At 51.0% G+C, this 14,459-nt stretch overlaps 1 protein-coding gene across 4 annotated transcripts in view; it reads left to right on the forward strand.

Annotated features, from left to right (window-relative positions):
- Positions 1 to 7,659: 7,659 nt before the first annotated feature.
- The window catches only part of HELZ (helicase with zinc finger), a 91,408-nt gene continuing 84,608 nt past the window's right edge, over positions 7,660 to 14,459 (forward strand). For 3 of the 4 annotated variants that reach the window (XM_071573511.1, XM_071573513.1, XM_071573514.1), the window contains exon 1: positions 7,660 to 7,711. Coding sequence is in view for 1 of the 4 variants with exons in the window: in XM_071573514.1 (XP_071429615.1) it covers positions 7,705 to 7,711 (7 nt within the window). In the remaining 3 variants the exon portion in view is untranslated. The remainder of the gene's footprint in view (positions 7,712 to 14,459) is intronic. The other variant, XM_071573515.1, reaches the window with a different exon arrangement.

Genomic DNA, 14,459 nt, shown 5'->3' on the forward strand with positions numbered 1-14,459 from the left:
TCCCTCAGAGAAGACAGTGCCCTGTTATTGGCTTTAACCTCCTTGTAACAGAGGAAAGCTGTGGACTGTTTCATATGTCCCTGGTCTGGCTTTGTAAGGAGGTAAAATAGCACAAATAGCATAGTAAGAATCAATGGGACTTGATTGAATTTGCTCTGGCTTTGATTTTTAATGCTGGCCATAACTACCCTGTTCAGAATTGATTAGGTGGAGACTCTAATTGTAAATGATGTGTTGAGATGTGTATAAATCCCATCTCTTCACAAGCACACTGAACTTCATTCAGACTAACTGCTTTTGTCATGTGAGTGCACAGGAACTCTGGAGACTTCAGACAGGGATTATGAGTGAGGGAGGTCTGTGAAGGGACAGGAAGAGGTGGGCTCCTCTCAGCAATGTTTGGGGTGGAAATGCAGACTTTGGACAGACTTAGGGGAGACTTGGGGATGTCATTTTGGAGGCTTCTAAAGAAGAGAGAGGAGCAGCTGCTCAGAAAGCATCTGACTTGCTAAGTTGTGTTACAATCTCAGTTGTACAGATTGTGTAACATCCTCTCCCAGCCATGTCTGAGTGTGGGACGTTCTGGTCGTTGTGAGGCCTCAGCAGCACAAGCCAAACTGGCTCCTGCCAGCAGGAGAAGGGAGAGAGCAACAAGCCCCAGCCCATCTGCTGGACACAGGCAGTGGCTGTCAGAGAGGAGAACAATGGGGCAGCAGGGGAAGGGGGAACTTGCCTCTCCCTCTTCTTATCAGAAACATTTTCCTTCCATCTGCAGTCTGGTCTGGAATCCAACCCCAAGCATTTCAGCTTATCCACTCTGTGATGCTTCTACCAGATGAGATGTGTTGGACCCGTTTCCCCAGCCAACCCTCTTTTCCTTTTTATCCTAGAGGGGTTTCCTGGCCCTACTTAGAGGTTCTTGCAGATGCTACTCCCTCTCTGCCCTGGCTCTGTCCCTCTCTGCTGCTTTTGGTTACATTTAGAGCAGGAGTTTGCTGGAGGAGGAGGTGGTTTCTCTCCCCTCACAACTACTTTTTGCTGTCAGGATTAGAAAGAACTTCCCTTTGAACAGTCCAGGTATCCTTTTAAAACTCAATTCACAGGGATTATGAAGGTTCACTTTCATGGTCTATATTCATGCCAGAAGTCCACAATGATCAAGCTTTCTGTCCTTTGATCCAAAATAGATTCTTGTTCTCACTTAAAACACCTTGGTCTTGGTTTGGAACATCCTGCCCAAGGCAGGCTCCCTCCCTCCCCCTGTCCTGAGTGAGACCCTCCTGCTGTGTGCTGAGTGCTTGGTGCCAGGAGCAAGAATCCCTCAGGGTTTCCCTCCCCACACATCAAAGTTACAAGTTTTAAAACAAAATTGTAGAATTATTGGGCTGTGGGGTAAGTCCAACTGAGTGGGAAACTATTTAGCCTGAAGTTTGCTTTTATTTCTGGGTTTTTTTTCCTTGTTTATAGACTACTATTGATGGAAACAAAATGAGTATCCTGAGTCTCCCTGGAGAAGGTTGCCCCACTCAGGTTCTTGGGAAAAGAGCTGTGAACTTTTGGTGCCAGTGGATCTCAAGAATGCAGGTCCATGTCAGCTGGAGCTCCTCCATGAGCAGTTTAAAGGTCAGCACAAAGACTTGCTGGCTTCTTAAAAAATGCTCTGAGACTGAAGATCTTTGATCTTGACCATGTGGGGTGAAACCATCACATTACTCTGACCTTTGTAGTTTCTGTCTCCTCAGTGTCCCCTCAGCATCCCCCTTACTGCTGGCTGCTTCTCAGTGCTCTCATGTTGTGGATCAAAGGGGAAATGCTCCTGTTGGAATGTTACTTGCTCTAGAAATTGTGTGTGTTTAAGGACTCCACGTTGAAATATTACCCTTGGATAATTACAAAGTAAGATTAAAGTTGAGATCCTCTGTTCATTAGAGGACTCTGGAGGAATTCCAGGGGAATTTTCATGCTGGAAAATCAAAACTAGCTACTCTTCAGCCTAATAACCAGCCATTAATGGCTGCCTAGAAACAGTTTTATTGTTTAGTAAGGCTAAGAATTACTGTTGCTGTCTAACCTCAGCCACTGCCTTGTTTGTGGCAGAGGGGAAACCACTTAACTTCTGTTAGTTTCCCATGACTGGTGCTGCTGAGGGAGTTCCAGAATTTATCCAGAGGTCCAGTGGGCTAAGGCAATAAAAACATTGCTCCTCTTGCTGCAATCTGTCTGGCACTGCCTTGAGAAAGGCCTCCTGTTGTTTGGTTCCTCAGGGGTGAACGATCTGTTCAAGAAGCCTGGTGGGATGTTGGGCTGCAGGGTCAGGGAGGCAATTCCCTGCTGAGTATCCAATTATGTGCTTATTACTTTTACATGTTAATTGTAATGGGTTTTCCTCTACTGGACATCAAGAGTGGGGCCGATTGAAAATCAAGTTTTCTGTATTCAAGAAATGCCAGTTCCCAGAAAGGGGGAGGGAACTTGATCATAGAATGGAAATTGATTTTCTGAATTTCCCATGAAAACACAAGTCTGAGGAGAAGGAAAAAGACAACAAACCAGCAGTGTAAGTTTCAATTAAAGTAGTTTTGTTTTGAAAATGTAGAATCCAAGCTGTAGCGGTGATTCCAAGTGTTTGGCTCATGGGTGAGCCAGGACTCCAGGGCTTCTTGGCTCTCAGCTCTCCATTAGCCCTGAAGCAAGTGAGGGTTTGAGTTCCCAACTCTTCCAGAATCTGTGCCACACCTTTCAGAGCTCTGCTCAGACCTCGGCCTCATGGCAGGGAGCTGGGCAGCCCTGAGTGGCCCCAGGTTTTCAAACCCTGCTTGTTGGCAAGGATCCTGGATTCTCCAAGGCCCTGGGCATGGCTCCTGGCTTCACAGAATGGGGACAAGCCCTGGGAACTGGCAGAATTTACAGAATCCTCACTAAAGGGTAGGGAGGCAGGATCTGCTCGTGCTTCTGCACAGGGATTCTTTGTCCCTGGCAGGGTGGGCTTTCTAAACTTCCAGCAGGAAAGTGCAGTTTTCAGATCTGAAGGACTGAGTTTGATATTGCTGCATTTATTGGAGGTGTGCTTTTTGTTTTTATCTAACCATTAGGATGACTCCCTGGAAATCTCACTGTTAGGCTTTTGAGCATCTGAATCCTGTCAAGTCTCATGATGCTGAGTGGGACTTCCTTGGATTTGTTCCTATCTCATGTTCCCTCATTGTACCTTTGGCATTTCTTGCACTTCCAACATTCACTGTTGCTTCTCTTCTGCTCCCAGACTGTGACCAGCCACTCTTGGTCTCCTTGGGCAGAAATCTAGACCTGTGAGCTCTCCTCTTGTCATGGAATCCCATTGGTGAGGATAGCACATGGGGATTCCAGGAATTTGGGCAGTCTGGACAGTTCTGGAAGTGCAAGGCAGCAGCACAGAGCACATCTGGTTCTGTGCCTCACCCAGAGCTGAGTGAACGTGGCTTGTCAGCTCAGCCTGTGGAGCTGGGAATGATGTGTTGGATTGCAGAGGTTGGAAGCCCAAACTGCAGCTCCCACTGGGGTAACACATATCAAAGAGAGGCAAAGAGACATCTCATGGAGTTCCTTCCTCCCACTGTAGCAGCTACTGGGATAAACTCACTGCCTTAAATTATGCTTTAGTGCTGTATTGAAGCACAGCAATGAAAGCCACACAAAATCTTCCCTCCCATGTATTGTACAACAGTTCCTGGAGCATCCTCTGCCTCCTGTGCTATTGTAACAGGAGCAGCTCTGAACCCAAAGTTAGTTTATTAAGGCCCTTTGGAGTTGGAATCTCATCCCTTAAGCCAGTTGCTGTAGGATTCACACTTTGAGCAGAATTTCCAGGCTTAATGAGCACTTGGAGCCCGAATTTGCTTTGGACTAACAGTCCTCATGTTTCTGTCTGGTAACAAAGACTATGGAGGATCTTGGAGGGGGCACCACATGGAAACAGTGGAGTTATTCCAACCCTGCAGTGCTTGGCAGTGACCCCACCTGGGAGCTGCAGGTTCCCTCTCCAGCCTCTGGCATGGCCACTCAGGGGTTATGCAGGACAATTAACCTGCCCACAAAATAGGGTAAAACCTCCTTCCTATGGGGGCTGAGAGGGTTGATTTAAACACCTGGACTGAATGAGACACAAAATTATATCCTAAACATGGTTTCAAGTTTATCTGATCCCCATTCCTTGCACAGTGCCCATGGAAAACAAGTCAGAGCTCTGGGGAGGTGGCTGAGACAGGGACAGCAGAGATGGCCCATGGCAGGTTCCAGGGAGTGTTTTTATCCTCCTGAAATCCTGTCTCCTGGTTAAGGCTGAGACCACCCACACTCCCCTCTGGCCTGGCACCGAGGCAGTTAACTTACTCCCATCCCTCTTTATAAAGTGGAATTAAAAAGTGGACTGTTTTAAGTCTGGGGCTGCAAATGCAAAGGATTTATTTAGATTTATTTCCTCCTGTATTTACATTTTTGCAAGGAGCTCCCTCTTTATAAATACATTACTGATGAATATTGAAAACCTTCTTGGGCACAAGTATCTTCTTGCAGTGGCAATACATCAGAGGTGTGGCTGGTGGTTATTCTTCAAAGACGCAGGAGGCATTAACTATAAATTTAAATACAAATGTATTTAGGAAAATCCAATACTAAAATGATCTGGACCTTATAATTATTTTCATTAAAGTGGAAGTAGAACTTTTTTTTTTTAAAAATGGAATCCTGTTTTGATGATAAACTTTACTGAGATCCTGAACTAGGCTGTTTTTCCCCAATTCCTTGTCCACTTTGCCCTAAATGACAGAGCACCCACCCCCAGGAGCTGGGCCAGCAACGCCTTGAAAAAGCCAGTTTGCAAACCAGTGTAGGTATCAAGAACTGATTGCCAAACACTTGGAAAAGGCAGCTAAGAGGGAAGATTACTCCCTGAAAATAAAACTGTTGTGCAAAGCAGTTTCTGGGATTCTTGCACAGCCAGGAACGTGTTACCCACAGCGCCTCGGCGCAGGCAGAGGGGTTTGGGGAACACCACGGGCTTGGAAAACGTGATGGGCTTGGGAAACTCCACGGGCTTGGAAAACGTGATGGGCTTGGTTTGGGAAACTCCACGGGCTTGGAAAACTCCATGTACAGCAGGAGCTGCTCCATCACCTGCTGCAGCCCCCAGACCTGGCCTTGGGAAGTTTCCCTTTGAGGGAAGGAACTTCAAAAACCCACAAAGAATAAGAATTCAAACCCCCAAACCCAGACAAACGTTCCAGCTCACAGAGTCACCTCGAGAAAAAGCCCCTGCCCTGCGTTTTTCAGGGGAGGGCTCCCTGTCGTGCTGGTCCCATCCCCACTGGTGCCTCTGGGGCTCTGCAGCCACACCCTGAGCCCCGGGGAGGGCGAGGGGGCAAAAAAGGGAATTAAAAAGAGAAAGCAAACACGGAGGTTCCCAGTTCCAGCGTGGGCAGTGCCCCTGCACGGCCCTCCAGGAGGGCACCCCGTCCCCATCCCCGTTCTGTTCCCTGGTTCCCATCCTGTCCTGGTCCTTTCCTGTCCCAGTCCTGTCCTGTCCCGTTGCTGATCCCGATTCCGGTCGCTGGTTCTGTCTCCCCATCCCATTCCCGTCCTGATGCCCATCCCCATTCCTATCCCATTCCCAGTTCCCTGTTCCTACTGCCCATCCCGTTCCCAGTGCAGTTCCCAGTGCTCATCCCATTCCCAGTTCCCAGTTGCTGGTTCCCTGTCCTCGTCCCATCCCTTTCCCCCTTCCCCATTCCTGGTTCCAGGTCCCCTCTCCCTAGCCCTCTCCTCATCCCATCCCATCCCATTCCCAGTCCCCTTTCCCCATCCCATCCCATCCCATTCTGATCCTGACCCCATTCCATCCTGATCCCGATCCCATCCCATCCTGATCCTATCCCATCCCATCCTGATCCCCATCCCATCCTGATCCCCATCCCATCCTGATCCTATCCCATCCCATCCCATTCTGATCCCCATCCCATCCTGATCCTATCCCATCCCATCCTGATCCCCATCCCATCCCACCCCATCTCAATCCCGATCCCATGCCATCCCACCCCATTCCTGCTCCCTATCCCTCTCCCAATCCCTCTCCTGATCCCATCCCATCCGGATCCTATCCCATGCCATCCTGATCCCATCCCATTCCTGGTCCCTGATCCCATCTCTCGATCCCTCTCCCTCTCCCATCCCATCCCTCTCCCTCTCCCTCTCCCTCTCCCATCCCATCCCATCCCATCCCATCCCATCCCATCCCATCCCATCCCATCCCATCCCATCCCATCCCTCTCCCTCTTCCTCCCTCCCTCTCCCTCTCCCATCCCATCCCACCCCTCTTCCTCTCCCTCCCTCCCTCCCTCCCTCCCTCTCTCTCTCCCATCCCATCCCATCCCATCCCATCCCATCCCATCCCACCTCACCCCTCCCTCCCTCTCCCTCTCCCATCCCACCCCACCTCTCTCCCTCCCTCTCCCTCTCCCATCCCACCCCTCTCCCTCTCCCCTCTCCCTCTCGCCTCTCCCCTCTCCCTCTCCCATCCCATCCCATCCCATCCCTCTCCCTTCTCCCTCTCCCATCCCATCCCACCTCACCCCTCCCTCCCTCCCTCTCCCTCTCCCATCCCATCCCATCCCACCTCACCCCTCCCTCCCTCCCTCTCCCTCTCCCATCCCACCCCACCTCTCTCCCTCCCTCTCCCATCCCACCCCTCTCCCTCTCCCCTCTCCCTCTCCCCTCTCCCATCCCATCCCATCCCTCTCCCTTCTCCCTCTCCCATCCCATCTCACCCCTCCCTCCCTCTCCCTCTCCCATCCCATCCCACCTCTCTCCCTCTCTCTCCCTCTCCCATCCCATCCCACCCCTCTTCCTCTCTGTCTCTCCCTCCCTCTCTCTTCCTCTCCCCTCTCCCTCTCCCTCTCCCCTCTCCCATCCCATCCCATCCCATCCCATCCCATCCCATCCCATCCCATCCCCATCCCACCTCTCTCCCTCCCTCTCCCTCTCCCATCCCATCCCACCCCTCTTCCTCTCTGTCTCTCCCTCCCTCTCTCTTCCTCTCCCCTCTCCCATCTCCCCTCCCCTCTCCCATCCCATCCCATCCCATCCCATCCCATCCCATCCCATCCCATCCCATCCCATCCCATCCCCATCCCACCTCTCTCCCTCCCTCTCCCTCTCCCTCTCCCATCCCGTCCCACCCCTCTTCCTCTCTGTCTCTCCCTCCCTCTCTCTCCTTCTCCCTCCCTCTCTCTCCCTCTCCCTCTCCCTCTCCCCTCTCCCCTCTCCCTCTCCCTCTCCCACCCCACCCCATCCCATCCCATCCCATCCCATCCCATCCCATCCCATCCCATCCCATCCCATCCCATCCCCATCCCACCTCTCTCCCTCCCTCTCCCTCTCCCTCTCCCATCCCGTCCCACCCCTCTTCCTCTCTGTCTCTCCCTCCCTCTCTCTCCTTCTCCCTCCCTCTCTCTCCCTCTCCCTCTCCCTCTCCCTCTCCCTCTCCCACCCCACCCCACCCCATCCCATCCCATCCCATCCCATCCCATCCCATCCCATCCCATCCCATCCCTCTCCTCCTCCTCCTCCTCCCCTCCCTTCCAGCGGGGCGGGGCCGGGCCCGGCCTTTTCCCTTCCCTTCCCACAATGCTTTGTGGGACGTTGACAAGTGGATCCAAGATGGCGTAGAAAGTAATGACAGGTAACTCGGGACACTTCCCCGTCCGCCCACACCGAGCTCGGAAACAACGCCCTGAACGAGGCCCCGTCGCCGTCCCGGGAGCGCCGCGGAGCGCCGGGCCCGGCGCTCCGCGGCGCTCCCGGGGCGGCGACGGGGCCCGAAGGGAACGGGGCCCTGTGCCCGCCGAGGGCCTGCGGTGGAGCCGCTCGGGGAGCTGCGGCCGGCCCGGCCCTTCCCGGAGCCCCGCAGAGCTCCCCGCGGGGCCCGGGGCCAGTCCCTGGGGCAGTGCGGGGCATGGAGGGGCTTTGTTTTGGGAGAGGCCGCTGTGGGGTCGGGGGATGGCGGGGGGACATGGGGGATGAACGGGGAGGGCGGTGGGATTGTCACAAGGGAGGCTGTGGGGTCAGAGGGTCGTGGGGATGAACCGGGAGGGCCGTGGGATTCCCATAACAGCGGCTGTGGAATTCCCAGTAAACAGTGGTTGTGGAATTCCCAGTAAACAGTGGTTGTGGAATTCCCAACAAACAGTGGTTGTGGAGTTCCCAATAAACAGGGGTTGTGGAATTCCCAATAAACAGGGGTTGTGGAGTTCCCAATAAACAGGGGTTGTGGAATTCCCAATAAACAGGGGTTGTGGAATTCCCAATAAACAGGGCTTGTGGAATTCCCAACAAACAGTGGTTGTGGAATTCCCAACAAACAGTGGTTGTGGAATTCCCAACAAACAGTGGTTGTGGAATTGCCAGCAGTGGGTGTGGGATTCCCAACACCGGCTGTGGGGTCGGGGGATCACGAAGGGACACAGGGGATGAACAAGGAGGGCCACGGAATTCCCAACAAACAGTGGTTGTGGAATTGCCAGCATTGGCTCTGGGGTTGGGGGGATCTTGGGGGGACGGGGGATGAACAAGGAGGGCCATGGAATTCCCAACAAACAGTGGCTGTGGAATTGCCAGCAGTGGGTGTGGGAACCCCAACACCAGCTGTGGGGTCGGGGGATCACGGGAGGACACACGGATTGAACCAGGAGGGCCATGGAATTCCCAACAAACAGTGGGTGTGGAATTGCCAGCAGTGGGTGTGGGATTCCCAACACCGGCTGTGGGGTCGAGGGATCACTGGGGGACACGGGGGATGAACTGGGATATTGGCAAGAGTGTTTGTGGAATTCCCAACAAACAGCGGCTGTGGAATTGCCAGTAGTGGCTCTGGGGTCGGGGGATCGTGGGGGGACACGGGGGATGAACTGGGAGGGCAGTGGAATTCCCACAGTAGAGGCTGTGGAATTCCCAACAAACAGTGGCTGTGGAATTGCCAGCAGTGGGTGTGGGATTCCCGACACCAGCTGTGGGGTCAGGGGATTACGGGGGACATGGGGGATGAACTGGGAGATTGGCAAGAGTGTTTGTGGAATTGCCAGCAGTGGCTGTGGGGTCTGGGGATTGCAGGGATGAACCGGGAGGGCTGTGGAATTCCCAACAAACAGCGGCTGTGGAATTGCCAGCATTGATTCTGGGGTTGGGGGGATCTTGGTGGGACAGGGGAAGAACTGGGAGGGCCACGGAATTCCCAAGAGCGGCTGTGGGGTCTGGGGATCGTGGGGGGACGGAGGATGAACCGGGAGGGCTGTGGAATTGTCAACAGCGGGTGTGGAATTCCCAACAAACAGTGGCCGTGGAATTGCCAGCATTGGCTGTGGAATTGCCAACAGCGACTGTGGGATTCCCAACAGTGGCTGTGGAATTGAGGGAATGCATTGGCTGTGGAATTGCCAACAGCGACTGTGGGATTCCCAACAGTGGCTGTGGAATTGAGGGAATGCAGGGGGACAGGGGATGAACCAGGAGGGCTGTGGAATTCCCAATAGCGGCTGTGGAATTGCCAGCATTGACTGTGGGATTCCCAACAGTGGCTGTGGAATTGCCAGCAGTGGCTCTGGGGTTTGGGGGATCTTGGAAGGGACACAGGATGAACAGGGAGGGCCGTGGAATTCCCACAACAGAGGCTGTGGAATTCCCAAAAGCAGCAGTGGGGTTGGGGGATCGTGGGGATGAACCAGGACGGCCGTGGAATTGCCAACAGCGGCTGTGGAATTGCCAGCATTGGCTGTGGAATTCCCAAGAGTGGCTGTGGGGCTGGGGGGACATGGGGGATGAAGCGGGAGGGCCGTGGAATTCCCACAACAGAGGCTGTGGAATTCCCAACAAACAGTGGCTGAAGAATTGCCAGCATTGGCTGTGGGGTCAGGGGATCGTGGGGGTGAACTGGGAGGGCCGTGGAATTCCCAATAGCGGCTGTGGAATTGCCAGCAGTGGGGGTGGAATTCCCAAGAGCAGCTGTGGGGTTGGGGGTCACGGGGGGGGACACAAGGGATGAACTGGGAAGGCCGTGGAATTCCCAAGAGTGGCTGTGGAATTGGCAACAGTGGCTGTGGGGTCAGAGGATCGGGGGGGGGACACGGGGGATGAACCAGGAGGGCCGTGGAATTGCCAACAGCGACTGTGGAATTGCCCCTGGAGCGGCTGTGGAATTCCCAAATTGCCCCTGGAGTGGCTGTGGAATTCCCAAGCTGTGGAATTGCCCCTGGAGCAGCTGTGGAATTCCCAAGCTGTGGAATTGCCCCTGGAGCGGCTGTGGAATTCCCAAATTGCCCCTGGAGCGGCTGTGGAATTCCCAAATTGCCCCTGGAGCGGCTGTGGAATTCCCAAATTGCCCCTGGAGCGGCTGTGGAATTCCCAAATTGCCCCTGGAGCGGCTGTGGAATTCCCAAATTGCCCCTGGAGCGGCTGTGGAATTCCCAAATTGCCCCTGGAGCGGCTGTGGAATTCCCAAATTGCCCCTGGAGCGGCTGTGGAATTCCCAAGCTGTGGAATTGCCCCTGGAGCGGCTGTGGAATTCCCAAGCTGTGGAATCGCCCCTGGAGCTGTCACAGGGTGGGTAGATGGGCTGTGTTTTGTTTTCCTGCAGGAAGGAGGAGAGGGCAGTGGAGTTGGGAGGTTTATTTATCGCAGGTCCTGGAGCACCATCGGGAGAGGAGAGCTCTGAGGGTTTGTGCTGCCCTTCCCACGCGGGTATTTTTGGGAAGGAAAAGGGTGTTTGTTCCCCCTCCTGGGGTGGGTTGTGTCCTTTTTTAATTTCCAAATGAGGGGCTGGGTCATATCCTTTCATTAATTTCCAAATGAGTGCAGTTGTTGTGGCCTCAATGCACTGTAAGGGCAAACTGTTGTTTGATTATAGTAATGTAATTAAACACACCATTGATGGAAATTAAGAAATAACTGCAGGGAAATGGTTGCAAGGCTGCTCCCCAATTAATGCCAAAATGAGGGAGAGTTCACCAGGTAATGGGATTTTTGTATTATCAGAGGCTCCTTGAGATGAAGTTTTAAAATCACAAGTTTTGCTTTTTGTTGAAGAAAAAAACCAATTCAGTTGTAAGACAAAAAAATACCCCAAAAATGAGCAGAACATCCCCATTGGCAGATTGAGTGTTGCTGTGGCTGCTCTGGGGGTGGGCTGAGTTGCTGAGGGGTTCTGATGTTGTTCTTAATAAACAGCAGAATTGAAACAAACCAAAGGATAAAATACACCCCCCACCATTATTTATATAAGAAAAGACACATTCCTTTGTAAAAATTTAAAAATAAGCAATTTACACTTTGCAAGTTTGTATTATTTCCCAAGACTGCTTGGTAGAAAAGGAAGGTTTTAAAATGATGCATTTGGATTTCAGTTGTTTCAGGTCTTTTGAGCCATAGCAGGTTGTGAATGAAAACTTTGTTTTTGTTTTGTTTTGTTGTGCTTTCTGTTAGTTTGTTTGTTTGTTTTATTTCAATGGCAAAGGTGGTTTGCCAGGGACAGGCTGGGGGTGCTGGTCCATAGTGAGGAGCTGATTTTAAACAGTTGATATTTAGAGGAGGGGAAAGTGTATAAAGGACCACCATGTTCCCTCCTCCTCTTCAGGGTGCAAACTGTGCTGGGTTTGGCTCTTACAGCACAGAAATTGGGAGTGGTAGAAGCTGAGTTAAGCTCTTTTTTGTTGAACTTTAATTAGCAGAACAGTTTTTCTTTATTGGTAAGTGGAGGAATGTTTTATGTGTTATTACTGATAAGTTGAGTTCTCTTTGTAATTTGTTCTGAAAGCAGAAATTGCTTCTTTACTTTTCCTGGCTGAAATCACATTTCTATTATCACTTTTCACCTCTCTTAATTTTTTGGGTTTGTGAAACATACTGTGGTGTTTTCCCTCTTTTAATTCATACAGACACTCTGCCTTTTTAGTGAGACAGATGAATTTTTCTATGGAAGAGCCTTATTAAAGTGATGGCTTGAGGACTTGAAGGGTTGTAATAGTGGTTTTTTTGGTTTATTTGGGGATTTTTTTGTTGGTTTGTTAGGGGAGGTTGTTTTTTCCCTCTTCCCATCAGATTAAAACTTAAAGGGAGATGTGGAAGCAGCATCTTAATCTGTAATTTGTCCCAGTTCTGCTTCTTGATTTGTCATGGATCCTTTTCCTTTGTGAAATCTCTCTGGTTTCAGAGAAGTTCCTCCTGGGCTTTGGGACTGGGGCGAGTAGATCTGGTTGCAGGAGAAGGGCTGTAGTTTGGAGGGAAGGGTTGGATTCATGGAGAAATTCTCATCTCAGGAGGTCTCAGAGTGTCAGGAAGGCCTGAAGAGGTGCTGTGTTCCAGGGGTGCAGGTGCAGGATTGGTGCAGAGGGATGTGCACAGCCTGATGCAAATCCTTTCACCTGTTTGTGCTTCCTTTGGAAGGAACTGAAAACAGGAGTAGTGAACCTGACCAGTTTGTGAGGAGTTCTGATGCCTGTGGATGAGAGAGCCCATGGAAGAGCTGGGCAGTATTATTACTAATGTTTTCCAACTCTGTTAATTTAGTAGTCTAATGAATTATTTCTCCATCATTGGCAATTATTTTTGTTCCTAAAATCCCCTTTGCAATTATAGCTGCATATTCTTCCCGGCTTTCAGTGTGTTGGTTTCTTTTTTATTTGTTATTTACTACCAGCTTACATTTGCTGCTGCTGGTTATTCAAGGTGGTTTTATTTTAGTAATGGCAGGAGGAATTGCTGGAACAGTTCAGACTTTTAGTTCAGAGGCTTTGAATCTCTCTGGCCTCTCCTGCTGAGGTCAGTGGGGCCTCCCAGCTCTGGGGGCAGCAGTGAAATCCAAATTAGCAGAGACTTTGGTAATGATTGAAGTCCTGTCCCCTGTACAGCCTGAGTGACTGGGAAGCCCTGGGCTGTAAGAAGGATCCTTTCTGCTCTGGCTTGGGGATGGACTGGTTGGACAGCTGGGATTCCTTGGGCATCCCTGGGCCAGGAATCCCGGTGAGCTCCAGCCCTGACGTTTGTCCTGGCATTGCCAAAGCCCCTTTCCTGGAAGGAAGCACATCCCCCGAGTTCTCTCTGTTCAAGGCTGCCCATGTGTCATCACGGGGGCAAAAATACCAAATTTTGTAATCCTGACCTTCCCTCCTGCTCTTGTTGCAGCTGTTTAATCATTTCTCACTTCCTTTGTTAAGGCAAAATCCCATTTTCACTGCATGGTACGTGTGTTTTTTGCCTTGAAATGGAAGGATTGTGGCTTGGACAATCAGAACAAACAAGACCTTCCTTTTTTGTTCTTGTTTGTCTTGCTATTTGTTCCGTGGCCTTTGGCAGCACTTGTGTTTATGTGTGTCAATGACATATATTTAAAGACATGGTACTTTATGTGTTTGATTTCTTACTGCCCTTAGTGCAAACTTCTGCAATTGCCAGTCTGATTCAGCCAGGGAGAGAAGAGACTGAAGTTTGCACACAGCTTGGTATGGAATTAAGAAGAACAACAGAGGAGGGCTTTGTCTGCTGGAGATTCTGACTGGGAAAATAAACACTTGTTTCCCCCCAGTATTTTGGGGTGGGAGAAAATAGCTCAGCTTTATAGGTAGGGAAATTTGAGTGTGCAAGGCTGGGGTGCTCCCCAGGGCCAGGCAGCTCCTGGGGATTTTATCCTGGAGATACTGATGTGGAACTCCAGTTCCTGATTCCCAAACAATCTTGCTGACTGATCCTTCATCCTCCCTTCACACAAATGTTTATGACATGAGGCTTCAATCAGGAGCAATCACTCAAGGCTGAGAAACACAGAAAAGGGACTCTCACTGTAGGAAAAGGAGTGATTAGGAATTTCAGCAGAGATTGTAATTACCCATGGGTGAGAATATGGTTTTCTGTTGCATTCCTGTTGCCCTGCCAGTTGAAGTTGAAGGATACTTAATGAGGCTATAACGTAATATCCAAATATTTCTCTAATTTTGTATGCAAATTTATTGTTATAAATTAGAACTGCACTGGTTACTTACCCAGCCTTTCCTGAGAGTCCTCCATGATACCAAATTACAGACTTATTAGAGGAAAGGCAGATAAGAAATCATCAATTTCAGTCTTTTTCCTTTTTAAATGTAATTTTACCACTCTGAGAGATTCCATTTCGTGACTGAACAGTTTGGGTGGTGACTGTGGCCCCATCCTGCTGCTGATCCAAACTCCCAGATCCCCTGAGTGCTGGGGGGTCTTTGGCAGATGTTGGGAGGCTCCCCCACAGCAGGAAGGTAATTCAGCATTAGCAGCACTGAGCTCTCCAGGTTTCCATGGGGCAGTGGGGACACGGGGCTGCTGAGGGGGTAGGAAGGATTTCTGTGAGTGCTGTTTGGAGATGGGCCTGTGAACTGCTGTGCCCTTTGTTGCTCTTAGTCTGGGAAGTCCCA

This window comes from Pithys albifrons, chromosome 19, assembly GCF_047495875.1.
Source record: "Pithys albifrons albifrons isolate INPA30051 chromosome 19, PitAlb_v1, whole genome shotgun sequence".
Lineage (NCBI taxonomy): Eukaryota > Metazoa > Chordata > Aves > Passeriformes > Thamnophilidae > Pithys > Pithys albifrons.